Raw genomic sequence first — 25,705 nt, 5'->3', positions numbered from 1 at the left:
TCTTTGTGTAAGACCACAGGAGAGTGAAATATTTGTTTTACAATTCTTAGACTAATCAGATATTACCTAATACTTGATTCTAGAATAAGCCAAGTACACTAGAAGACTTAGTCATCATGAAAAATCCATAGGAAAAATGTTTTAACTGAGGTATGGTGCATACTGATTAATTTTTGTATTGTTTCAAATTGAGAAAGATAGCCACTATCTGACCCTTGCCAATCTCTGCCACGGGACACCAGTGTTGCATAGGAGTGACATTTGAGAACCTCTGCTACAGTTAAGCATGATAACAGTTAAATACACTACCTATCAGCAATAAGTTATTTTAGTTTGTGAAAATATAACAACCCTTATTTTGACTGATGGTGCTTGCTTCCTGAAATAGGCTCATACCTATCTTGGTTATTGAACAGAGTTAACTATTTGCCGTCTTTTTCCTTCTCAGGCTGTGAGGTTGAGATTCTTGGTGTCAGACCTACTTACTGCCTAGAATATAAAAATGTCCCAACGGATATCAATTTTGCCAATGCAGTCAGCGATGCTCTTGACTCATTCAAGTAAGTGTCCTGAATTCTCAGCCATACCATTGTTCTTCCTTGCTTCCAGGGCAAACATGGATCCCAAAGTGAATGGAGAAGGCTTGGTGGGGGTGAAATAGTGTCTCAGAGAGTGGTGAGCCTCTTGCATGGTGATGGTCAACTGATAGTAGGAGATAATTATGAGCAAGTGACTTCACTTTTGCAGGGGCAATCCCTGGAAATGTTTAATTGAGAGCAAAAAAGTCCCCAGGGGTTTGGAACCTCCTTTTTTATTAATATGTTATTGGACAATGGAGAAGCAATGTAAATGTCAGCACTTTCCTAATAATGATTTAGTGAACAATTGTATCTCAGAAGATATTAATAAGTATTTGGTAGAAAGGGAGGATCTGTGGTCAGATAACTTTGGGAAAATTGCCTACCCTAACCCTTCTTGGAAATGTATAAAGTACATTATTAGTATATTAGAACACAGAATCTGTTTCTTCCCTCCCACATGGAATCATGACATGCCGTTTGAAAAATGTAGAAATCAGTAATGTTATCCTAAACAGCACACATGAGTCTGTCAGGGAATCTGATCAACAAGACAGATCAGGACAAAGCCTCAAGTCAGTCTCAGAAATTGCTGTAAGTGGAAGTTAAGATGGGAGATGGGTGGGGGTCTGCATCAGAAACCAGCAACCAAGAGGCTCAGGGTGTTGGGGGCTCTCAATTCTCCAGGGGTGGACTTGAGGTCACCTTGGCTGCAGAGTGGGCTTCCTGGGTGTGGCCAGGTGGGAGACCCACAGGAATCAGAGAGCAGAGACCAGGGTAGGACCTTCATCCTCCCAGAGAAGAAGCCTGGCTTCAAGCCGGGCACGTCCCAAGAGCCAAGGTACCCTAAGCACAGTGTGCAGGTCACTAGCACTACCCACATGAACCGGCCTGCAACGAAGACTGCCCCAGACACAGAGCTGACCCGATACGGAATTATTCTTGCCATGCCTGCCTCATCTTGGTGAGCAGCCATCACCCCCATAAATCTATAAAAGGAGAAAACACCACCCTTTCTTCACCACTTCTTAGAATGATTCCACTTCCAATGAAACCTATCAAAAGGGTCCTTTGGGCACATCAAGGTTCATGCTCTGATTGACAGGTTGGAGAGAAAATGGGTTTAAAATACTTAAAAATTGAGAAGTAACAAATCTAAAAGTATAATTTTTTTTCTGGGGGAAGAAGGAAGGAGCAGAGTCTGGGGGAGTAACCTTTAAATAAATATTCTTCAGATGGTTTGCAAATCCTGTGTGTTATGTGATCCTGCCTCCTACCTACTCTCCTTTCTTTTCCTTGCCCACAAGTGCTGGAAAACCACACATGGGACAAGCTGGAATATTGTGCCGCAGTCTAGCTTTGTGCAAGCCAAGCAGAATAGCACAGCACACGCAGCAGTGAGCCGAGCTGGAACTCCGGGGCAGCTCCACGTCTCACCACTGCTGCTTCCAACATATCCAAAACGCTAGCTATCCCCACAGCCCGCTGCCTTGCCAAATGTGAAAATTTGCATTATAGATGTCATACAAATACCTCTAAATTACCCAACAGTCTGTTCGGCAGTGTCATCCTTTTCACGTTATCTCGCCTGAACAGCCAAATGGACTCCCACTCTCTGCCACCCAGTGACCACAGGTAGAAGAGCACATAGCGCACAGCCGTGAGACCCCCAGGCCAGTGCTGGCTCACAGGCTGCCAGTCTAAGCAGACTTCCCTGTGCTGAGGGACACCAGAGTGCGGAGGAATAAGTACTGGGCTCTATTTCCTTTAGAGAAGCTGTTCTTTTTCCCTTTTCAAGTATGACAAGGCAACAGTATACTCGAGAATTACATCTTTACCTTGGAGAACATTTAGGAATGGGAAGGGTTTTGGTAGTGGTAGTGATGGGGTGTGTGTGTGTGTGTGTGTGTGTGTGTGTTTGTGTGTGTGTGTGTGTGTCTTTATCAAACGCACTGAGGGCCACTAGAAAGAAAAGGCTACAAAAAAACCGGAAGCCCAGGGAAGTGGCCCCAGGCCAGGGCTCTACATGATGTGTCCTGGCGCTGCCACACTGCCCAGCGCAACACCATGCATATTCTAGTCCATGGAAATGGCCTTGAGCTCCAGGGATGGCAGTCACGTAGTCTACGACATGAATGATGCCCTGGGAGGACAGAACCAGGCCAGTGCAATTGTCTTATGGGGTCTTCATGCTACCAAAGTCGACAGGACACCAGAGACAGCGCCTTTGCATAGTAGGTGGGAAGATGGAGACCCACCATCTCTAAAACTAGTCAGTGCTTGAAAGGAGAGAGAGAGAAGTGCAGTAATAGTCTGGGGGGCGGGCAGCAAGATGACTTAGACCCTCCCCCAAAGACAAAGGAGCACCTCCTTCAGCCAACCCATGCATTCCCTTCTTACAACGTAGAATAAAGGACTGAAAGTTGTAGGTCAACATTTTTCTTTAAAAGAATCTAAACTTAGTCCTTTTTAGGAGCAAAGTAAGAGAAGTGTCCAGTCTAGAACAGTCTGGACCAATCAAGACCACTTTGCATGTAGCAGCTTTTCCATGCAATAATGTGGCTTGAAGGAATCATTAATGCTTTTGGCCTGTCTGTCTAGACCAAGAGTATAATTATTTATCTTTCTGTCAGAGAGCCCTGAAAGGAGGAGCGTGTCTAGAACTCCACAGCTGACCTCTTGTTTTCTGTCCAGCTCTGTCTCAAATGCCCAGCTGTGATTGGAAGAGCGTCTCTGAGTCAGCACTTGCCCATGAGGTGTCTTTCTTTGCCCACTGTGCTATTAGTCTGAGCAGCAGAGAGAACGGGACCCAGGATAGGTGGGCTTCAGCAGAAAGCAGGAGGGCCTGCTCAGATCTTAAACAAGGAGGTCTGCCAGGGACACTTCAGCAGAGGGTCCTGTGGGTGCAGGGCCACTTGTCTGTAGGAAGGACAAGCCATCGTCCATGTTTGATCCGGGCACAGCTTTCTGTGCTCATAGGCTTTATTGGCCCAGTGGTACCCTGGGAGGTGCTCACTTTGGACTCAGACAACTTCTAGCACAGAGCAAAGGAGAGAGAAAGAGAACTGACATGGTTGACACCCGTCTTCTAGCATTGCGTCAAAGGGCTTTATTTCCTGTGACCCATTTTGCTATGACACCCACATTACGTAGCTGTTGCTCTCCCCAGCTCGCAGAAGAGGCCGCCGCCTCCCTGAAGGTTATGCACCTTGCCTGGGCTCTCTCGGGCTGACAGGTGGTGGAGCCAGAGCCCAGCTCTTTCCACAGGGGCTCTGAGCCCAGTCTCCTGGGGACCTTCTGAGTGTGCAGTGGCTGAGAACTACTCCAGAGTCAGCCCCTCAGCCCTGCACCCCGGTCTACACCCACACCTCTGAGATGCCCTGGAGCAGAACCAGCTTGGGACAGGAGTTTGAGAACCACCTCTTTGCAGTTCCCCTCCTTGGGCCACCCCGGGGCCTAGGGCTCTGAAGGACTATGGAGGAATGCAGCCCTGCACCCTGCACACTCTGTCCCTCCCCTGTCAAAAAAGAAAGCAGTTTGTCATCGGCATCACTTAGTGCATCCTTCTGGAAGTTCTGTTTGCAGGATATTCAGGGTTCCATGGGCAGAAAGAGGTGCTGGGTGCTAAAGCCCAAGCAACCCTCGGGTGGCTCATGGACTGGCAGGGGGAACGGGGAGGCAGCCACAGTGAAGCTCGACTGTCTGGAGGGCCTCAGAGGCTGCTGGCACTCGTGAGGGCATGGAGGGATGACAGCACAGTTTTTTCCATGAGCTATGACAAAGCTGGCTTTTGTGTCCTGCCCTTGGTCCCTCCTCCCTGGGGACTGTGGGGAAGACAGGGCAGGAATCAGACTCAGACTCAGCAGAGCCTGGATCCTGCTCCCTGCTCTGCACACATACTCAGGAAAGGGATTGAGGGACATCTGGAAGGAAAGGGGACACAGGAGGCATTTCTCCCCCTTCCCTCCCTTTCATTGTGTGCCAAGTGCTTTGCAAACATCAGCTCGTTTAATACCCAGCAAAGCCCTTTGAGTAGATTTTTCAGATGGGGAAACTGAGGCTTGGAGATACTTTTGCTGTTCATCTGAGACCTCCAGGTTAGTGAGAAGAGAAGCCAGGGTTTCATCCCAGATTTGCCTAGTTCCAGTGCCCCTGCCGAAAGAGAATTTTCAAAATCAAAACTTTGCTGTGTGTCCACTACATCTCTGTATGAGGATTACGCCGAAGTTCAGCTCGGTTTCTCACGGAGGGGAGTCGGGAGGATGACAAGGCCAGTGAAAAGGAGGATGTGAGAGACACACACGCACAGAGGAAGGCACAGAGTGGTGGAGGATGGTGAGGGGTGGCTATTGTCAGGTGCAGATACGATAGTAACATAGAGGGTAATCCAGCCACAATTCCTGGGACCGCTTTCTCTCCCAGACAGACATAATTTTTAATCTCATTGGTGTCCTAGAAATTAACAGCCAGGTTTACAGAGTCTGGAATCTAATCAGCAGTGAAATCTGTGACTCTGGCAAGCCTATTGGACAGTGCTCTAGCATGGCACTGAACAGACATTTTGAGGGCCTTATTTCTAAGTTATGAAAGATTTTCCTTAGCAGTCAATAATGAGCCATTTCTTTAAACTGCCTCTATTTCCCTCTCCCTAGTCCTTTTCTCTTTCCAGCCCACTTCAGTAGGAAAAATGGATATAACATTATGAACTTTTTTTTTATGGCAAAGAAATTTGAATAGAACCTTAAGGTGATAGGAGACTCGGGTGTCCCTGAAACCCCAGGGCTGGGCGCCCCTTGCGGCTCTCAGGTAACTAGGCTGATGGCCACATGTCCTCTGGCCTGGTTCCTGGACCCCAGAGCCGTCACTGGCCAACAGCAGATGTGCAGATGTGGCCACCTGTTTCTCCCCACCCAGCCAACCCACTGCAAATGAGCTAACCTGGGACAGAGACCAGACCCATGTGGAAAACAGCTGGCAAGTAAGTCTGCCAGCTACACTCCAGACAGGCAAGTGCTCTCAGCCCTTGAAGACTTAGGTCTCTAGTGAATCAACGAAACTTCAATGTAGAATTCTTTCACAAAAGGCAGGTGTGTAATCCCTAAATTGCAAGCATCCCAAATCCAGTGCTCCTGGCATCTGGGGTTGATGGCTTCCTGATGCAAAGCCATCAGGTAAATTTCAACAGTTACTGGCTTTCCGATCACATGGAGATTTGGGAAAATGGTAAATAGCCGTAAAGAAACCAGCTCAGAGATTGCTGCATTAAGGTGAAGTGTCTAACAGGAAGAGACCTAAAAGTATTTCATTGAACTAAAGTGCAACAGTTAACTTTATTCCTGAAAACTCCTCAGCGTAGTAAGTCACCACTGTATTAAGTAGGATTTTCCTTATGTAGAAGCCCTGGCCTGGAAGTGTGGACACCTAAAACATATGATACACTACCAGGTGTGAATCAGCACACCTGGAATGCTAGAGATGCATCACAATTAAGTGCTGAGGCTTCTCTTGAAGGACAGATTTCATGGAATTTTCCACTATGTTCAAATATAGCAGTAGAGGAAGTGTTATCAACTCAATCAGGCTAATGAACATGGGCCTCAAAAAAGTTTCAGCGTATGTATAAAAATGCTATTATCTAGTACAAGCTTTTACCCACCACCTACACACTTGTGGGACCCTAAAGTGACTTTTTGTTCTCTGCTGTCTATAGATGCAGAGGGAGTTGGATTAGTCATTCACACATTAGTGAGCATGAATAATGATAATATCATTTGTGAGAAAGACCTACATAATAACCTAATGCAATCCACAGTGTGGAGGAGGGTGGTAATGGGGCTTAATAACGGGGGGCTAGTTTGTTTTATTCCAAAAAGAGAAAAGAACGTTTGACTAGCAATTTCACTTAACTTGAAACCAATGTATCCTCCAAACCATTAATGAAGCACACCTCAGGGTACCCAGCAGAACATCACAGCATTGCGAACAAGCGTGCCTCCTTGCAAGTATGGCCAGAATGAGGGAAGATGCCAGGCAGAACAATCTGGAACTTGCTCCCCAATGTACTGGATGGAGTAGATGTGGATGTTCAAAGACGCAGTCTGGTAGAGTTAAAAGTTTCCACTACAGAGGTGGAAAATTTGCATTTCCAGTTCTAGCCCTGTCTCAGAAATCTATGAGGCCTTGAGTAACTTCTAGAATGCTTTCAGGCTCATTTTCTCACCTGTATCTGCAAATGCTTTCCTGGCGTTGCAGTTCCAGACTTTAGAGGCATATTCAACACAGACACAGAGCGCGGAGCATCTGGAAGTGGAAGTGACTCACTGTCACGGTGATGCTCTTGCAGCTGTCTAGGGGTTGGTAGGGTTCTTGTAAGAGAATAAGAACCATTTCCAAAAGACCAGTTAGGCTAAGCAGAACGTTTCCTCATTGGCATGGGCTGCCGTGTTCTTTGAGAGTATTCAGTGGTTGTGTTCAGGGGCTTGGAGTCAGCTGTGCCTGGTTTGGATCCTGGCTCCACCCCTTACTAGCTGTGTGATGCTGGTAACTATCTTGAACTCTCTGTTCAAGACATCCCTACCTTTTAGGGTGGTTTTGAGGATTAAATAAGGTAATATATGTAAAAGCCCTCAGCATAGTGCCGGACCCATAGGTGCTATCATTTATTAAGCACTTACTGTTATTAAACATTCAGCTGACAGTTACAGAGCTCCTGCTGTATGCCAAATGCTAGGCTAGCGCTGAGATAAAACGGACAAGGAATCATCGCCCCTAGGGTGAAAGAATCTCACAATCTAGAGAGGCAAAGGACAAATAAATGGGTAATTACAGCACACAGCATGAAAATTCACAGCCCAGAAGTGACCCTAGAGTGTCGGGGAGCACACAGGAGGGCCACCCAGTCTAGCCTCGGGCATCAGAGGAAGCTTCTTGGAGGAGGTGATACCTCCCCTGGGACCTGAAGGGTGAGCAGGAGCCGTGTAACCCTGAGCGGGCAAACCTAGCTCTCTGAACACCGGGTTCTTTTCTCTCCCCTGTGCCCGGCAAGACCCAAGGCACTGCAGGCTCTAAGGATGTATCCTTTCAGTCCTCGTGTTGCAAGTGTTGGGAGGCCATGGCAGGGGGAACCATGCCAGTTCATTGCGTGTGTGTGTGTGTGTGTGTGTGTGTGTGTTTAACATACAGTTTTTCAAGAGAAATAAGGCAATCTGCTAGGAGTATTAGCTATGAACCCTTGTAAAGTCCAAGCAGAGAAATCAGCTTTGTCTTCCATTGCTTCACCTTGTGTCGGTCACTGCTAACATCATCATCATCATCATTGTTCTGATCTATTTCAGGTGCTTTTTGGGGAGGGCATGGGCAGAGCCAGAGCTGGGGAGGGACTCACGGTGGGAAGCACCATGGAGAAAGGAGAGCTCACTCCACGGCACTCCCCTCCTCCCTGCCTGGCTCTGCCAGCCTCCTCCTGCGATTCACGTCACTAGTCCCTGTCTCTGAGCCCAGCATCGAGGGTGAAATAGTTTGGAGTTTTACAATCAATACTCCGGTCCAGGGGAAGAGTTTTGTCAGAACTGGGCCTTCCTGGCCTCCTGGAAGTGTGGTCACTCTCTGTCCACATTGGAGCTGACCCTTCACACATCCCCGTAGCACCAGGGTCCTGGAGTGTCTGCTGACGTTGGGCCCCAGACACCCATCTGTTCACCTCCCATAGGGTTGCTGAAATATTGCCGTTCAATTTTTGCCAGTCAAGTAGATTCACAATGTAGCACTTTATATAGAGACGTCCTTAAAGTCCAGCAATACCTGAGCTGTACTTATTCAAATGACGGCTCCTCGTTGTCCGGCCTGGTGACACAGCAGGTGTGAGGGTGGAGCTATGAGATCTAGCCTCTGCCTGACACCACATCCTCCCGCTCTTTGGAGCACGATGAGCAATGCCACATGGCCAAGAGGGGGTGACAGTAGACACACTCTCTGACTTTCATCACCAAGGTGCTCAGCCCTGGCAATTTGCTGTTCAACGTGCCTGCTTTTCCCTTGGAGAGCTCCCCCTGCTCATTCTAGGGTGGCGGCCCACAGGCAGGGTTTCAGGGGATCCAAATGCCTTCACGGAGGACTGGGGGTGACAAGGGAGCAGGGTGGCAGGGCCTCCCTCAACCACGCCCCTCTCTCCTGCCCCCTCCAGGAGTGGCCGCGCTGACCTGGCAGCCATATACCACGAGCGCATCGACGTGGAAGGCCACCACTATGGCCCCTCGTCTCCGCAGAGAAAGGACGCCCTCAAGGCTGTGGACACCGTCCTGAAGTACATGACCAAGTGGATCCAGGTGACCTGATGCAAGGGCGCCTGGGCTGACCTCATCCCTGACACCCTCTGTTGCTCCCCTCCCCCAGCCCCCAGCATCTTCCTTCTCCCCGAGGCTGGTGGGCGGGGCCAGCACCGGCTCTGACCAGTCTCTCTGCTTCCCACAATGCCGCGTGAGGGACCAGGACAGCCCTGTGCCACAGCCAGGCCAGCGGGGTGGCAATGACCTAGATGAGCACTGTGACCTGGCGTAGGTGGAGAGGCGGCCCAGTTCTTTAGAATCCTGATAAGTTTGGTAAGCTCGGCGTGGACGTGGGTTCTGGTCCCGATTCTGCCACACACTTGTGGAATGACATAACACACACATGTTTTTTGTTTTTGCTTTTGTCTTACTTTCCCATGCTGTATTTTTTGCCTCTGTAATACGGGCAGGTGATAGTGCTCATATCAGCACAAAACTCTGTTGAAAACTATGGAAGATGAAAGCGGAGACTGTACCTTGAAAAGCTGAAAGCACTGTGTGGCGTCAGCACGTCCAGCAATGGGACCGCGCCGTCACACGCCCCTCCCCAGAGGGCCTCTGCTGTGATTCAAACTGTGTCTCATCAGGGCAGAATAGTTTCCTGATACCCTTCTCCTACCATTTGTAGTTTATTAGCTTTTCTAAGTGTGAGAGTCTCTCGCTCTCTCTGTGCTATAATGACGGCTTTGCCCACCCACAGGAGCGGGACCTGCAGGACAACCTGAATGTCATCATTTTCTCAGATCATGGGATGACTGACATCTTCTGGATGGACAAAGTGATTGAGCTGAACAAGTACATCAGCCTGAGTGACCTGCAGCAAGTGAAGGACCGCGGGCCTGTCGTGAGCCTCTGGCCAGCCCCTGGGAGACACTCGGAGGCAAGAGACACCACGACGGTGGTGGGGGGTAGAACACACCCCCATTTGCCATCTCTTTGGGCTTTTTCCTTTTTTCATAGTTTTAACTCAAACTAGGTCACCTGTCTCTAGAGTCCCTGCCTCCAATGCTGGCAGGTGACTTAGTTTGCCTGTCACTCCCTGAGTGACGGCTCTCAAGTTGTTCAGCTTCCCTGTCTCTGTTTTCTCTTCTCTAAAATGGGCATAATGGTGTGAACCTCCTTGACTGTTATGAGAATTAAATGAGCTAAAGGACGTGCCGTGCTTAGCGCATGCACATGCTGGCGAGCCCTTACCAGGGCTACTTTATTAGTGGCCCAAACACAGCGCTTCTCAGGCAAACCCGAGGAAGACCAGGTGCATACGTAGCGTGCTCTTTCTCTGGGAGGAAGCTGCCAGTCTGGTCTGTTCCATGGGGAGCTGGGACAAGGTGCTGAACGACAGGAGCTGAGGCTGTGTGTGCAGTGGCCTCAGCTCTTCATCTCAGGAGCACGAATCCCAGCTCTGGCATCAATCAGAAACCCGAGAGGGTGTGGTTGCACTGCCACAGTGTGCAGATGGGGGGCAAAGCTCCTGTCCCCATGGTCACTGCCTTCCAGGAACTCAGCACCCTGAAATGACTAAACCTCTACTTACCATTCCCTCAAACAAACCATTATATCTGGCAGTATGGGGTGAAGCACCCCAAGAAAAGGAGGAGGAGCGCATGGCTCCTTTGGCTGACTGCCTGGCCTGGGAGTTCCTAGTCACCTCCCGATACAGCCTTTGTGGCTTCTGCCCACTCCCATATAGGATCTCTGCATTCTGGGGTGGAGGAGCACAGTTGCCCACATGCCACCGCCCCCAGCCTGCCCCTGTCCTGGGGACGTGCACCTTGCCTTCTTTCTCAGGCTCCATGGTCAGAAAGTGCAGGAGCAAAATGTGTTCATGCAATGTCTCCATGAACTCCCTAAATGTGAAACCAGGAAGAATATTTCACACATTGGCAGGTGCTTGAAAAGTTCTGGGGGTTTTTTGGCAAGGAAGATCATCTTTGTCTCCATTTGGCACTTAGGAGCATGCGGTCTCCAGAATGCTTGGGCCACAGCGTATGAGCTGGGAAGAGCTTCTTCCGAGGTGCTGTGTGAGTCAGGCCTTGCAAGCAGCCCAGAGCGGTTGGGAGATTACTCAAAAGTGGGGGCTGTGTTTGAGCAACAGTTTGTCATGTGACGGACACAACAGTTTGTGAGAGCTATTGTTTGTCACCAGATTTTCCGCTTACACAAAATCTCTCTGCAAACGCACCCTACTTTCCTTCAGAACTCTGGCTTTTCTTAAGTAGGAAATCAGAACTCAGGGAGCCATCGGAAACCCTCTAGTAAATTCTTTTTCAGAGTTGAGTGGATAAACTCAATTTTATATTCCGTGATCCCCAGGAATATATGCCTAGGTTAGCCAAAGGCCAAGTCAACATCAACCAGTTGACTTTAATTTTAGCCATAAATATTTAAGCTGCTGCTAATACTATAGATACAACATTTACATCTTCATAATCAAATTAGCAATGAAACTGATGGAAAACAATTACTAGTTCTTTAAAGATTCATGTGTAGATCGGATATGCCCTAGGTCAAGTTAACAGAACAAAATCCTCCTTATTTGATCTTTGTGATATTTAAGATCAGGCAGATCAATTTCTCACTTTCCCTTTAATTTTAGCATGGACTTTTGATGTACATAAGTTTTTGTGATTTGTTTATTAATTATTGAGTGAGAAAAGAACTATTATAAATGTGTAAGGTGTAAAGGATAATATTACAATGAACACTTTAAATTCACTAAACACTTGAGAAACCAGCGCATTACCATTATCTGTGACGTCTGTGTGTCCTTCCCAGACCCAATCCCCACTTCTGCCCCCTCAGAGAAAACCACTGTCCTAAACTTTGAGTTACATTTCTGTAATTCTCTTTTTAGTCTTATCATATGTGTTGTTTAGTTTTTTTAGTTATTCAAACTATAATAGAAATAATTTTGTTCCTGTTCTTGTGCAACTTGCTTTTTGTTTCCTCAAGCTGAGATCCCTGAGATTCTAACAGGTGTCTTTGTAGCCATAATTCATTCATCTTTACTGCTGTATAGTATTCCACTGTCGAACCACATCATGATTTCTTTATCCTCCCACTGTTGCTGGGCATTTGGGCTGTTCCCATTTGCAATATATTAGCTTATTAAGTATGAAATGTCCGATTCCCTTAAGTACTAAGTTTGACAGTTGGTATCTCTGACATTTCACTTTGACACTTCTTGTTTTATGTTTATTATGAAGGTTCACCCTCAGTCTTTCAAATGCATATGTTAGCTTGTGATTAGCTTTCAATGTTTTTTTTAGAGCAATTTTTGTGAAACCATGGATAAGTCAAAAATTTGTGTTATTTTCAAATATGAGTTCTTCAGACAGCTGGAAATATCAACAAAGTGTTTGGGAAGGATGTGGCTAATGAACACAAAATATGTGGATAGTTTGAGAAGTTCCATTCTGGTGATTTTAATCTTGAAAATGAGCCACGTGGGTGAGCTGAGACCCAGGTGAACAATGATGAGCTGAAAGCTGTAGTGGAAGCGAATCCATCTCAACCTATGTGTGAATTAGCAGCAAGGTTTGATGTTGCCATTCCAACAATATTGGACCATTTGAAACAAACAGGCAAGGTAAAGAAACTGGATAGATGGGTTCCGCGTGAATTAAACGAGCGTCAGAAGAGAAATTGTCTCAAAGCTTGCCTTTCTTTGCTGTCACAACGTAAAGGCAAACGATTTCTATACTGTATTGTTACGTGTGATGAAAAATGGATTCTTTTTGACAATCACGAGCATTTGGCACAATGGTTGGATAAAGATGAAGTGCCAAAACACAGTCCAAAACCAAATATTCACCAAAAAAAGCTAATGGTGTCTGTTTGGTGGTCCAGCGCTGGTATTATCCACTACAGCTTCATGAAACCTGGTCAGTCAATTACAGCAGTTGTCTACTGCAACCAGGTGGATGAAGTGATGAGATACTTGTGATTGAGCAGCCGAGATTGGTCAAGAGAGACAGCCCAATCCTCTTGCAAGACTACATGTTACACAAACAACGCTGCTCTAAGTACAGCAGCTGGACTTGGAAACTGTCATCCACCGTATTCACCAGACCTTGTACCAACTGACTACCACTTCTTCCAGGCTTTGGACCACTCTTTGCAAGGAAAAATATTCAATTCTCAACAAGCTGTGGACAACACCTTTTGCAATTTCATTACTACTCGCTTCTTCACTGCTGGCATAAACCAGCTACCGTTAAGATGGCAAAACTGCGTTGATAGTTTAGGTGCATACTTTGATTAATTGTACTGCTTCTTGTTTGAGATATAATAAGCTAAACTTTTGATTCAAAATTGGACATTTCATATTTAATGACCCAATATATTCCTCTACATGTCTCCAGGAGCACGTGCATGGGAGTTTTCAGTAGAGCCCTAGGAGTTAACGTGACAGGTCAGAGAGTCTGTGAATCTTCAGCCTTACTAGATACAGCCACTTTGTTTTCTGAGACATAGAAAAGTCTCTCATTTTTACATACTCAAATCTATCAGGTATTCTGGTAATTTCTTTCTCTGGTCTTATACTTAAAGTTCTCCCCCACCAAGGTCCAATAAATATTCACATATATTTAAGAAAGAGAGCGCAAAATCAATCCTTCTTGGTTTTCTTTGCAGATATATAACAAACTGAGCACCGTGGAACACATGACCGTCTACGAGAAAGAAGCCATTCCAAGCAGGTTCTATTACAAGAAAGGGAAATTCGTCTCTCCTTTGACTTTAGTGGCCGACGAAGGGTGGTTCATAACTGAGGTAATTATAAAATATATGACAATTTATTAGGTATACAAATTCTATCACACAGTCCAAAGCCAAATGATAATTATTCAGTTTTTACATGTAAAAGATTTTTCCACTTAAGTGCCGTTCGTTGCATTATTGCCTTCTTCAGAGAGTCAAAAGGCTTGCTCAGGTGACTCTGTAGACACAACTGTAGCCGTGCACCCACAGTCACGGTTTAGACTTCGTGGCTCCAGACTCTCTGTGTTTTAACAAACGGGCCTTAACTCGATTACCCAGGCTTACAATATAACCTGTTCAGTTTAAAGCGGAACAATCACTGTGAACCAAAGCAATCACTCCAGGGCAGTCAAAAGCAGGGAGAGCCTCAGCGTCGCTTCACCTTTAAGGAAAATGTTTGGCAAACGAGACTCTGTAGATCCAGGGCCCCAGCTTGAAAACTTGATTTTACGGGGGAGATTGTCTTGCATTTGGGGGCCAAACCTTAATTGCCTCCTGCCTGAATGACCTCAACAGCCTCCTCTTAAGTCTGCTTGGACTGCAGGCGCTCCCGGCTCTTGTATCAGCTCAGGATATTGGGCCGCAGTGGGAAGGCCTTGCACCCCCCAGGGGAATCTGTGGTCATGTCATGCGTGGAATTGAAGAGAGCAGGGGGTATTTGAAGGTGGGTCCCAATTGGATCATACTACAGGGTAAAAGAAAATAGTGGGTTGAGGCCAAGAAAGTGTAAGACCCAGGACTCATGAATAAGCCAGCAGAGAGAAGCAGGACGATCAGCAGAAATACTGACTGGGGAAGAGGTGGGAGCCCAGGGACACGGGCCTGGAGAAATGCGGGTTCCGTGTCATGAACCTCAGGTATTCAGGAGTGGCCCCTGTGTTCCCTCAGAGAGGAACACCTGGTACACAGCCATCTGGTTGGAAGCATCAGTTTCGAATTCAGTTTGCTTTCTCGCGTTGGCTGGAGGTAGGCAGTCCCAGGGGTGCTAACCCAGCACCTCAGTGATATCAAGTCTCTGCATCCTCTCTTGTGTGGTTCTTCAGGCTTTCCTTTCAAGGTCACAAGGTGGCTGCTGCAGCTCCGGGCATCACATGCCCTCAGGACACCCCAAGGCAGGAAAGAAGGGGTGTGGCTTCTCCTTGCACGTCTCCTACTTTTATCAGGGAGCAAGATACATGTACCAGAGCCACATGCAGGTTTTGTGGGACTCTGAAGATTATGGAATTTGGATGACGGGAAATCTCTCTTTAAGAAAAAAAAATACATAATTATGAATACAAAATTAGGTGTCGGGACCCTGATGCTTAAACTTCTTTAACTGCATGGCCAACCTACTTCAGCCCAGAACCCACTGGCAGCTTCCACTAGGGTCTCATCAATTGATGGACTAGGGTGGCTAGAAGATTCCTGCCTTGGGTCAGCTTTGGTTCTGAGACCTGACAGTCTGAAGTGCAGACCTGGGGGCCACAATCACAAGACGAAAATGATGCAGAGGCCAGAATCAGGCAGATGGGGGCCCTGAAGCGAGAACAGCAAAGAGGAGGTGAGGGGAGAGAGAAAGTGCGCAGCCCAGAGCACCCTGACTCCTGGTGCCCACCCAGGAAGCCCAGCGACAAGTCCGAGGAGCCTCCTTCTACCCCGGCTCTGCTTCCACCCCTTCCCTGATGACCCCCCTGCCCCACACGCTGCACTCTGTGGGGGTCCAAGTACCTGATCCCCCGCAGGAAACTGGCCAATTAGTGCCTTCTGAGGGTGAGGCCACATGGTACCTGTTATGTTATATTGTATATCATTTTGCAGGTACTGCGCAAACACACACACACACACACACACACACACACACTTTTGTTTGAGTAAATCAGAGCTAAGAGTCAATGAATTAGCAAGGGCCACCCAATAGTACATCTTATGTCCCAAGGAGAGGGGAGAAGCCACAGAACAGAAAGGAAGAATGCCGAACTATTGACAATGGCCTGAGCAGCTTTTAAAAAGACATAATTATTTCAAAGGGGACATTTGAGGTAGTCTCAAAGATGTGTGAAGCAAAACGTTAAAGAAAAAAGAAAGAAATCAGAAATAAACATGATGTGAAAAAACAAGATTAGTTCTGAAAGGTTAGTGTGACTCACAAATACAGAGACTAACCATAGCATCTCGCACACCGTGAGTTAGTGATGACGAGTACTATGACACCAACCTTCGTGTGTCACGCCTGGATCATTAGAAACTTTGAACGACCTCTGCCCCAAAGTCTCAATGACATGCGCATAAAGCTATTGTACTTTTTGCAGATAGTAAATATATCAAGAAAATTTTCTGTTTAAACGTTGATGAATGACAATAACAACAATAATAGCTATCTTGAATAAAGTACCTCCTGGTTATTATTTCTAATTCTCCCAATGACTCTACATCGTGGGTATTGTTTGTTCTGAAAATAACATACCACCACATAAAATGGGACACAAATGCAGTTTTGAGTTTCCTAGCAGCCAACGCAAAGAAGAAAGTACAATCAATTCTATTACTATAGCTTATATTATCTATATGTATGAACAGAAATGTTTCTCTGGAAAGTCATACTTGACCCCGAGTCCTGAGAAAAATGTATGTATCTTTTAGTGGCACCCAGTTGTGCCTTTGTAGTCCCCCAGACTGCATACCTTAATTATTTTACTCCTATCCTTGAATTTATGGATTTTAAGACATCACATGTAAAAACTGTAATTTCTGATTCTACTTTAATATATATAACATTGAGGTTTTATTCGTTTGCTTTCTGAAAAATCCTAAAAAGCAAGCACCCATTCTTTCTTTACTGACTTAGACTTTTTTTTTTAACATCATTCTATTGTTTGTTATACTTTCTTGGCTATAGAGAATTAAACTCTCCATTCTATATGGAGTTCCTGCTCTATGCCAGGGCCACTAATCTCTCACGTTCCTATCTGCAAATTTCTCCCCAAATGGTAAAAGAACGTCACGTTTGGCTCTGTAACCTACATCCAGCCCGCAGTGCATGCGATGCTGTTCTTGTGCTGGGTTACACTTCACACCTGCAGGGCGAGAACATTCCCAGCCCTGAAAGCAATCTCGCTGGGTCTGGAGGCAGACAAGACTGTTCTCTGGATTAGACATGATTAGCAGAACAGCTGAGTCAGGGCAAAGTGGTGCTGGTGGGAGCCCAAAAAAATAGAGCCCCAGCCCCCCTTCCTTTCTCCCCCCAGCTGCCATCCCATCAAGATGTGGGACTTGGCTTCTTTGGTAAAAATGCCATTCCCATACAAACACTAACTTTCTGCCATCAATGTAAGTTTCACAGACTCTAAGGAAGCTGCTCTAACAGGAAGACTTAATTGAGTTCTTTTTTTCTTCTGGTTGCTTAGAGAGCTGCCATTGAAAAAGATAAAGACAGGGAAAGGGATTTAACGTGTCACCTGGAATTGCACAGTGATCCAGCATGACCGCTGACACTGCTGTAGGAAAGCAAGCTCCCTGCTGGGGGGCCCCCCAGTGTGGACCTGCCCCTCACTTCTTAATAAACAGACTGGGTTTCCAACTGCTGTCAGTCCTTTCTCCCATCTCCCCTCCCAAAAGGGCAGAAATCTGAAGGGGTTCCTGTTCCCAGAGGATGAAAGAGGCAAAAACACAGGCCACCTCCATAGGTCCAGCCCAAGACTTCAGGGACAGGAAATGGGGCTTGGTAATGGATGCCCCACCTGAAGCCTGGTCACTGTCCTCTGGAAAGCCCTGACATTGCTTCTTCCTGCCAGGGGATGAGGGCCGCTCTTCCCTGGAGCACAGGAGCCCTGCACAGGTGGGCTCCACTGTCACTCTCTCACCTCCCCTGGGGTTCTCAGTCAGCCACCTGCGACTCCCTGCCCCAGGGGGCTGGGTCACACTGGGTTGTCACAATGCCTATTGGGGGTCCAAGGATAATGAAAAGGCAGATCCAGCTATGCTAAATTTCCTTGGTGCTAAATGTCCTTGGCACGTGGGATAGGCAGGAACAACACAGCACAACGCCAAGTGGAGAAATACTGTGGGTATTGGTATTCCACCAAACTCAAGTATCCTCTCCCATCCTCAACTGGGATTCTAAATAATCACGTGTCAATTTGTTTAGTGCCCAGCACATGTAACGTACCACACAAAGTCCTAATTCCATAGTGGGGAACCAAGGGGAGGCTTAAGGCCCAGCGAAGGAGCCAAATACGAAATACACATGCAAGCCCTAAGATTAGACGAGTGGGCGATCGCAGAATGTGTTAAGTGCTGTCAAGAACAAAGAGGGTGCCATGAAAGAGGAAACCGTATCTGGGGGGAGGTGGCCCATGTAGACGAGGGGCAGGACGGTATCTCTGAGAAAGGGAGCTCCCAGCTGACACCCGAAGGATGAGTGCTCAGGGATATGAGTGCTCAGGGATGGGGCAGGGAGAGGCTGCCCTCGGGGGAGGGAACTGGATGCAAGAGCCGGAGGCTGGAAAGTTCTTTGAGAATTAGAGAAATTGGTATTTTATTGTAAGTCCTGTGGGAAACCATAGGGAATCTTAATGGGGGTGGGAAGGACTGTGATCCATAATCCTCAGGGTAAAATAATCCACAGTTCATGGGAAAAACAGAGTTAAAGAACTGAGGTGATGGAGCCCTTCCACAAAAATTTTTATATATCTTATGTTGACCCACTAAGTAGACTACTAATGCTATTTCATACACCTTTAATTAGCAATACCAGGGGCTGTAAAAAATAATCTTCATTTATCATCCTGGATCCTTACAGACTTCAGAATGAGCTCCCTATGACTCCCACAAAAGTTTTAATGCATACACATCAAGTTATTTTGCATTTTGCAGATAATAAATACATCCAGAGAATTTAAAAAACTCAATAACAACAATGACAATAATAGCTATCTTGAATTAAGTACTTTCTGGTTACTACCTCTGCATTGTGGATATTGTTATCCCAATTTTACTGAGTTCAATTTCACTGAGTTAGGCAAGGCACCTGAAACTCTGAGTCTTAAGGAGGCTAAGTCAGGCCTTCAACGTTGGCTAATTATTAACAGCCCTAGAAAAGACATTTCAACAGGGACCAGGTGTCTTTGTGGAGACTCTGAGTTTTAGATGCTTTGCCTAAAGTTGCAAATCTCTGAGTAACAAAGCCAGGATTTGAATTCAAATGTGGCCATTAAGCAGGAAGTCCTGCCCAGTTCTCCAAAGATCTCCCAAATGTTTCATAGAATCTTCAGTGTATTCTGATTTCATGTTTCCCGGCGACAGACTCACCCTGCTGGCTCCTGTGGGGTCTAGAGATGCCACTCAGCTCCTTCACACTAGTAGAACACAAGTTCTGAGATCATCTTCCTCTGTTATTTTCCCTGCTCACGTGCTGCTGTAAAACCTCTGCAGCTGCTCAGCGGCTCACTTTGCCCCCTTTTCCTCTTCCCAACCCCAGCCCTCTCCTTTCCCATCACCAACAGGGGCAATTTGTATCTATTTGAATCAAAATGTTCATTTTCGTGGAAGGAATTTTTCACTCCAAGGCTTAAGTGTTGGGAATGAAGTGGCCAGGGTGGGGTAACTGTGCTCTTCCAAATAACTTCAATCAGCTCAATAAACAGTCAGTAGAATCCCTGGAATGCCCTCTCCATCCCAACTCCTGCCCGTTTTCATTCTTCGGAGCTCAACTTAAATACCACCTCTTCCGGGAAACACCCGAGGAGTTCCTAATTTCCTCCATCTCAGAACTTTCTTAAGGCCTTACTCAGTCCACCTGGCGTGTTCGCCTGCTTGTGGGCTCTGCCCTCCTGGGGTGGAAGTTCCTTGCGGGCAGGTCTTTGGCATCTTGACCCCTCCGTACAGGTTAGCAGATTGAATGAACTAATACATACTGAGACAGTGGACTCTTGGTTACTTACTGACAGGTTGTTCACTTTGTGGGTTTGTAAATCGGTTACCGAGTAAACAGAGAGGAAGCCTGAGTCAGGCCTAGAAGAGACATTTCAACAGGAACAAGGTGTTGAAACCACTAATGGCAATTCTCCTAGCTTCCATTAGCCCAGAGCTGCAGTCCAAGGGCGAGACACCCCCGCTCTCCCCAAAGCCCCTGCCGGCCCCTCCTGGACAGTGTCCACCTCCTGCCACCATTCCCGTGTTAAGAGGCAGGCTGGGACCAGGGCCTGGGAAAGATTAAGAACCATGGGGCTGTTGATCTGGCCTCCTGCCTGCGTCGAGAGGAAGGCAGCAAATTCAGGCCCACGCTCTAAGGGAGGCCAATGTTTTTCTCCAGAGGAAAGATTTATTTTGAAAACTGGCAAAGGATATGAGATGCCAGGCTCAATTCCGAAGCCTGTGGTTGGATGGCAGTTAGGCCTGGACCCAAAATATCTGGGGAAATCAAGACAATCTGGAAAGCAGGGCTTCTGTGTTCTGGAGGCAGTGAGCACGGTTCCATGCGGGCACCTGACAGCCCCAGGGAGCCAGACGTGGGCGCAGAAGCCGCAGGATTTCGGGGGGTGACAGGGCCGTGTGTGTAAGTGCCGTGGGACACATGCGTACCCTCCCTCCCCACCGCACTTCTGTAAATGTGATCCTGGGAAAAAGAGACCCCGTCCCCTTAGTGCCCTCCGACACTGCTCCCCTCCACAGACTTTCACGTCCCTTGGTCCTGCTGATTCTGCTGCGTGGCTTTTCCGTCTCAGGATCAAGCTGTGTGAGGCAAGGCGCTCTCCGGTGTCAAGCCAGAGGCCTGAGCCCCCAGGGATTGAATTCTGTCTTCAGACAGAGAAAGGGAAGCTTAGAGGGACATCTCTTTTGAGTGGCGCGTGGCAAGCACATGGCAGAGGCTCGTAACCGCACTCCCAAGAGTCTCCCGAGAGTCCTGCTCACTGGAAGCCTCTCTGGAGGACAATTTAAAACAGCAATGCCACAAAATCTGAGAAACCATGGTTTGTAACAGAAACTACAGTTCGACTTCAACCCTAGCAGCAAAAACACCGGAGCCGGCCAAACTGTCATCATGTCACAGGAGTTTTCATGGAAGCTCGAAGCTGCCTCTGACTTGAACATCACTGGGTGCATTTTTCAGCCTGGGGTGATGTCAGAAAGTTATTGTATTTTCGGGGAGGTGGGAGGCTTTGGTTATAACCATGTCCTAGGAGAGTAAAGTAGATTTCATTTTTGTTAGGCCCTAACACATCTTAAACAGGTTTTCACCTTTTCTTTATTTTAATCTGGCCAGATTTCAGTGGTGTTCCCACTGCCCTAGAGATCTGTTGCGATGCTTCAAGGGGAAACCTGGGTTCCTGACCCCACACCCTGGAAGAATTATACTTTTAGCAGTCGGAAGGTGGGATGATGGTCCAATGTGTGACAACCAATGCCCGCGGGCGCCGGCCGCTGAGAATGGAGCGCAGAGGAAATAGCTGGTTAAGGCCGTATTGGCTCCGCCCTACGGAAAGCAGCCCAGTTCAGCTGAGGCCCCGGGGACTTTCTGGGAGGAAGGCCCATGCTGCTACGCCCGGGGCCACACACGGGGACTTGAGACACTGTCTCCGATCTCAGGATCTCCTTGGAAAAGGACAACTCATCACTGAACATGGTGCATGGCTTCTAGGGGTTCTGACGTCCCAATCACCCAGGGACATTATTAAGAAGAGACTCCCGTCCTCACCCTGACCTACCCAATGCAAATATCCAAGTGCCTGGCCCAGAGCCAGCTCAGGGCAGCCCCGGCACGGCCAGGCGTGGGCAGCTCCCTGTGGATAGCGTGTGTTCTGGGTTCCAGGAGCAGTGACGACTGTGGCCTCCGTGGGAAGAAGGCCAGAGAGGGAGCAGCGAGCAGAGCAGGAGGGACCAGACAAGACCCCGCAACAAGATCCCTCTGGTCAGGGAGGGAAACCTTGGAGGACCGATTTCAACCTCCCCAGCGGCCCTGCCAGCAGTCATTTGGGGACGGCAGGGCAGAACCAGGGCCACATGTCCAGCAGTTGCTGAACCTCCCTCCTCCTCAGGGGTATTTTTCTCTGCGGCTTAGCAACCATCTGATCTGCAGCGAGGAGAAATCGGAAGGAACAGGTGAGAAATACTCGTGCTCGTGTATTCTAAAAATGTAACAAGAAAAAAACGAGTAAACACCCCACGTGTCTGCCAAAGCAAGTCCCTTGCCCCTGTGCAAACGGAGAAAATAATGACCACAGACTGTTCGGCACCTCCTTCCTTTCCTGCCCTTCCAGCCCTCCTGCCACCTTCGCCCTCGTGCCCAAGCCGGCCCCACACTTCCAAAGGGGGCTCCCCACGCAGCTCAGCCCAGCACCGCGAAGGGTCCCAACCTGGTGACCTCAGAGAGCCCGGCCCTGGCAAGGGCGGAACAAGCTTCATCCACTGGGTTTCCAATTTGGGGGTGAAGAGTGGTTGTCTCCCCTCCCCTCCCCCCCCTCCCCTCCCCTCCCCTCCCCCCTCCCCATCCCCTCCCCTCCCCTCCTCTCCTCTCCTCTCCTCTTCTCTCTCTCTCTTTCTTTTTCTTTCTTTCTTCTTTTCTTTCTCTCTCTCTCTCTCTCTCTCTCTTTTTTTATGCTAAGGATGATTGGGACAAACCTCTAGTCTAAGGATAACTCTTATCTCAGAATTATTCCCTGGCTTCCGGCACAAAGGAACCCAAACAGAGCCCAAACTCCAAGCAGAACAACTCAGGCATTTCTCGCGGTGCTCCCTCGTGTGTAGCTCTATTTCTGGCCCTTTCCTGTTGGAAATCATCTCCTGGCTGAGTGGCTCGCCAAGGAGGGTCCTGGCACTGCCGTCCACCCGTGTATGGAGGGCCCTGGCACTGCCGTCCACCCGTGTATGGAGGGCCCTGGCACTGCCGTCCACCCGTGTATGGAGGGTCCTGGCACTGCCGTCCACCCGTGTATGGAGGGTCCTGGCACTGCCGTCCACCCGTGTATGGAGGGTCCTGGCAGGCTCTGGGAAGTGTGAACACGCTGCACTGGGTGCGCATTTTATTTAGAGATGGTGTTGATTGTAGAGTAATGAACTTGTCCTCATCTGCCTGGGACTGTTCTGGTTTTAAAACTGAAAGTTGTGCATGCCTGCAACCCTCTCAGCTGCACACCGGGACAGTTGGCCATCCTGTTTGAGTGGCATGATCCCAGGTAGCCGCTGAGAGCAGAAACCCCGGTTCCCTCACCTCCTCGCCCCTTCTGGCATCTCCCTCTGACGGATGCTCTTTCCATGTGTGGTCACACAGGGCCTCTCCTCCAGGGGCTCTGGTGTCAGGGCTTCCCCATTATCAGAGTCCCCAAGGTCCTGTTACTGGGGGGCCTTAGGACATCCCCATCCTTTATTAGGGCCTCCTGTGCGGCCTCCTTGTTGTGGAACTTCCCCTCCCTCCCCCTCCCACACGCCTACATGCACTCACAATCGTGCACGCACACACTAACACGAATACACATACACACACTTGTGCACACACTACACATAAACACACACACGCACGCACGCATGTCCCATGCACACAGCCCCTGCCCCGCCGACCTCCCTGCAGCCTCCTCCCTCCTTCACTAAGGAGGAGCTCTTTTAGGTGAAAGAGCTGCCCTCTTCCCCTGTGCCCCCGACCCCAAAAGCCTAGCAGAGTGCCTGGCAGAGACTCACAGCTCAGCAGACATCTGCGGAATTGAATAAGCCAGCCCTCCAATCGTTGGTTCTCCCCCATTCTGGCAAGGGTACCCCATCACCTGGACTCCCTACCAGGGACACTCCACTCCTCTCTGCCTTCATGGAGTGCAGATTCCATGATTCCCTTCTGCACCAGTCTGTCTGTGGGGAACTGGCCCTTCCAGCACATGGTGCAGAAGGCCAGGTGCTTCCTGCAACCCCGGGAACTGGCTGCCCAGCCTACGACGGGCCTGGCATCCTGAGGGCTCCCACTTAGGGCCCTCCTCTCCCCTCCCCCTGCCCCTGCCCCTGCAAGCCCATCCTCCACTCTTGTTTCTCACTTTTGGATAGAGTTGGGGGGTTTGGGGACCTCCCCAAGGTGTCACCAGGTGGCACTATGTAGCAGCCCAAGGCCCTGGTAGGGGCTGGGTGGGGTCAGCCTCCCAACCAGTAGTTCGAGGAGGGCTGGCTGGGGATCCCCACTGCAGAGGCTGAGAGGGGGGTTATGCACAACACTTCATCAGCATGGCCTCCTCTGTATGCCCTTGAAAAGACAATGTGGGATACAAAACAAAGTTGCCAGAAGCCACAGGGAGAGGAAAAGGAAGAAGATCATCAATGCACCATTTTGAAATGAAGGCTGTGCATGAAATGTGATCCATTTGGTCACTTAGACGAAATGGTCACCTTCTCATGTAACCAACCAGGGTATTATTATTGTTTTAAATCAGTGAGAGCAGTTGTTCTGCTGGGGCAACTTGTCATTTTAATGAAAACTAGTGGATGCCAAATTACCTTCAGGGCTGAGTTTTCATAGGTCTATGTGCTCATTTATAGAACTTGGAGAGTAATTTTTTAATCAGGCCACCAGTGTTCATCCCCCCTTCCCCTGCTTGCTTGTCATGGGGCACACTGCGGGGGTCATAACTGGTGAGGTCGTTAACAACAAAGATGCCCTACTTAGTGCTTCGGGACTCACTGCCTTGCAGCCTGCGAGAGGCAGAAGCAACACATTAAGTTAGCTGACGAAGCTAAACTGGGAAGTGGTGTGATCATCACCGCAGACAGATAAAGAACAAAAAGAAACAGTCAGAGATGCACCAAGTTAACGAAGCATTCCCATGGAAAAATACAAGCCACAGCTGGAGAAGGAGGGACGAGGCATGATGGAAATTCAGGAAACGGAGAGACTTGGAAAGCAGCAATGCAAGGGGGCGATTTATGGGGTGAGACCGGATGGGTGTGCAGTGTGATATGACAGCTAAATAAGCACGAGAGGGCTCAGCCCTCCCAACCCCCGCTGCCTGCTACGCACAGCCCGAGCGCGGCCCCCCTGCCCATGGCAGCTGCCAAGCAGACCACAGTCACTTACGGAGCACCTAGCGTGAGTCGGGGACTTAGCGCACAGTCATGCTGACCTCTAAGGACCCTGCAAGGCAGGGGTCACCATCCTCATACCCAGCAAGGAAACCGAAGCTCGGAGAAGGGAAGTAGCTAGCCGGGATCACACGGCCAGAAGGTGGCAACTGGAATTTACCCCACGCTGATCCGGTTCCAAAATCTCCTTAGTGCTTTGCGTCTGGCTACACTGAGTGAGAATGCAAGGGACCAGGTGACACCTCGCTGTCCAGTGCCAGCAGGAGCACTGCTGTGACTTCTGGCTGTGGGCAGTGGAAAGGGCAAAGGACCGGGCAGCAGATGACCTGGCTTCCAATCCCCGGCCTGCCCCGCACTAGCTGCGTGACCCTGAGAGTGTCGCATAACCTCTCTGTGCCATAGTCCCTTCAGCTACAAAATGAGGAAAATAACTACGCTGGGATGTTTTGACGATTAAGTGGACATCAGTGTCAGCTCTCCGTGAACTGCTGGGCTCCCTAAATATTATAGGTGGTCCTGTCACTGGCATTGACAGCCGACCTGTACATTGCTGGTAGTTTAGTTGTTTTGATTCTACTCATTCTTCACAACTAGCCAAGTCTACCTCTTGCATTTGAAATATTTGTAATATTAAAACCAACTTAGCAGGAAGATGACTGGAGCGTCAGGAATGAATGGTTGGTCTGCAATGAACGGCTGGGGCTGCGTTCACCTGGCTGCATTCTCATTAGGAGTCAAAAAACCTTCAAGCCTTTGCTTCACAACAAGTGAGCATCTGAGGCTAAGAGAATTTGGTTCTGAAGGAACGGAGGATGACGGGAAGTGATGGTTCTGGAACCCATCCCAAATGAAGAGTGGTTGAGGGAAATGAGGACGCGCGAGGCCTGGCCAAGGAGCGTGGGCGCCATCTTCCGGTGCCTGCGTGAGGGGAGGGAGGAGGCCGACCGTCCCGAGTGGCTCCCGAGGGTGGTGCTAGGAGGGAGGAAGGGCAGGTGGGCTGCACGGTGGAAA

General features: G+C 48.6%; 1 protein-coding gene across 1 annotated transcript in view; it reads left to right on the top strand.

Annotated features, from left to right (window-relative positions):
• Positions 1-25,705, top strand: part of ENPP6 (ectonucleotide pyrophosphatase/phosphodiesterase 6) — an 88,164-nt gene that overhangs the window by 56,577 nt on the left and 5,882 nt on the right. Inside the window, exons 3-6 of the mRNA XM_069493479.1 lie at positions 449-560; positions 8,761-8,902; positions 9,603-9,782; positions 13,538-13,675. Coding sequence (XP_069349580.1) covers positions 449-560; positions 8,761-8,902; positions 9,603-9,782; positions 13,538-13,675 — 572 coding nt within the window. The remainder of the gene's footprint in view (positions 1-448; positions 561-8,760; positions 8,903-9,602; positions 9,783-13,537; positions 13,676-25,705) is intronic.

The sequence above is a fragment of the Eulemur rufifrons genome, chromosome 18 (genome assembly GCF_041146395.1).
Source record: "Eulemur rufifrons isolate Redbay chromosome 18, OSU_ERuf_1, whole genome shotgun sequence".
Lineage (NCBI taxonomy): Eukaryota > Metazoa > Chordata > Mammalia > Primates > Lemuridae > Eulemur > Eulemur rufifrons.
This window is presented reverse-complemented; position numbering and strand designations above follow the sequence as displayed.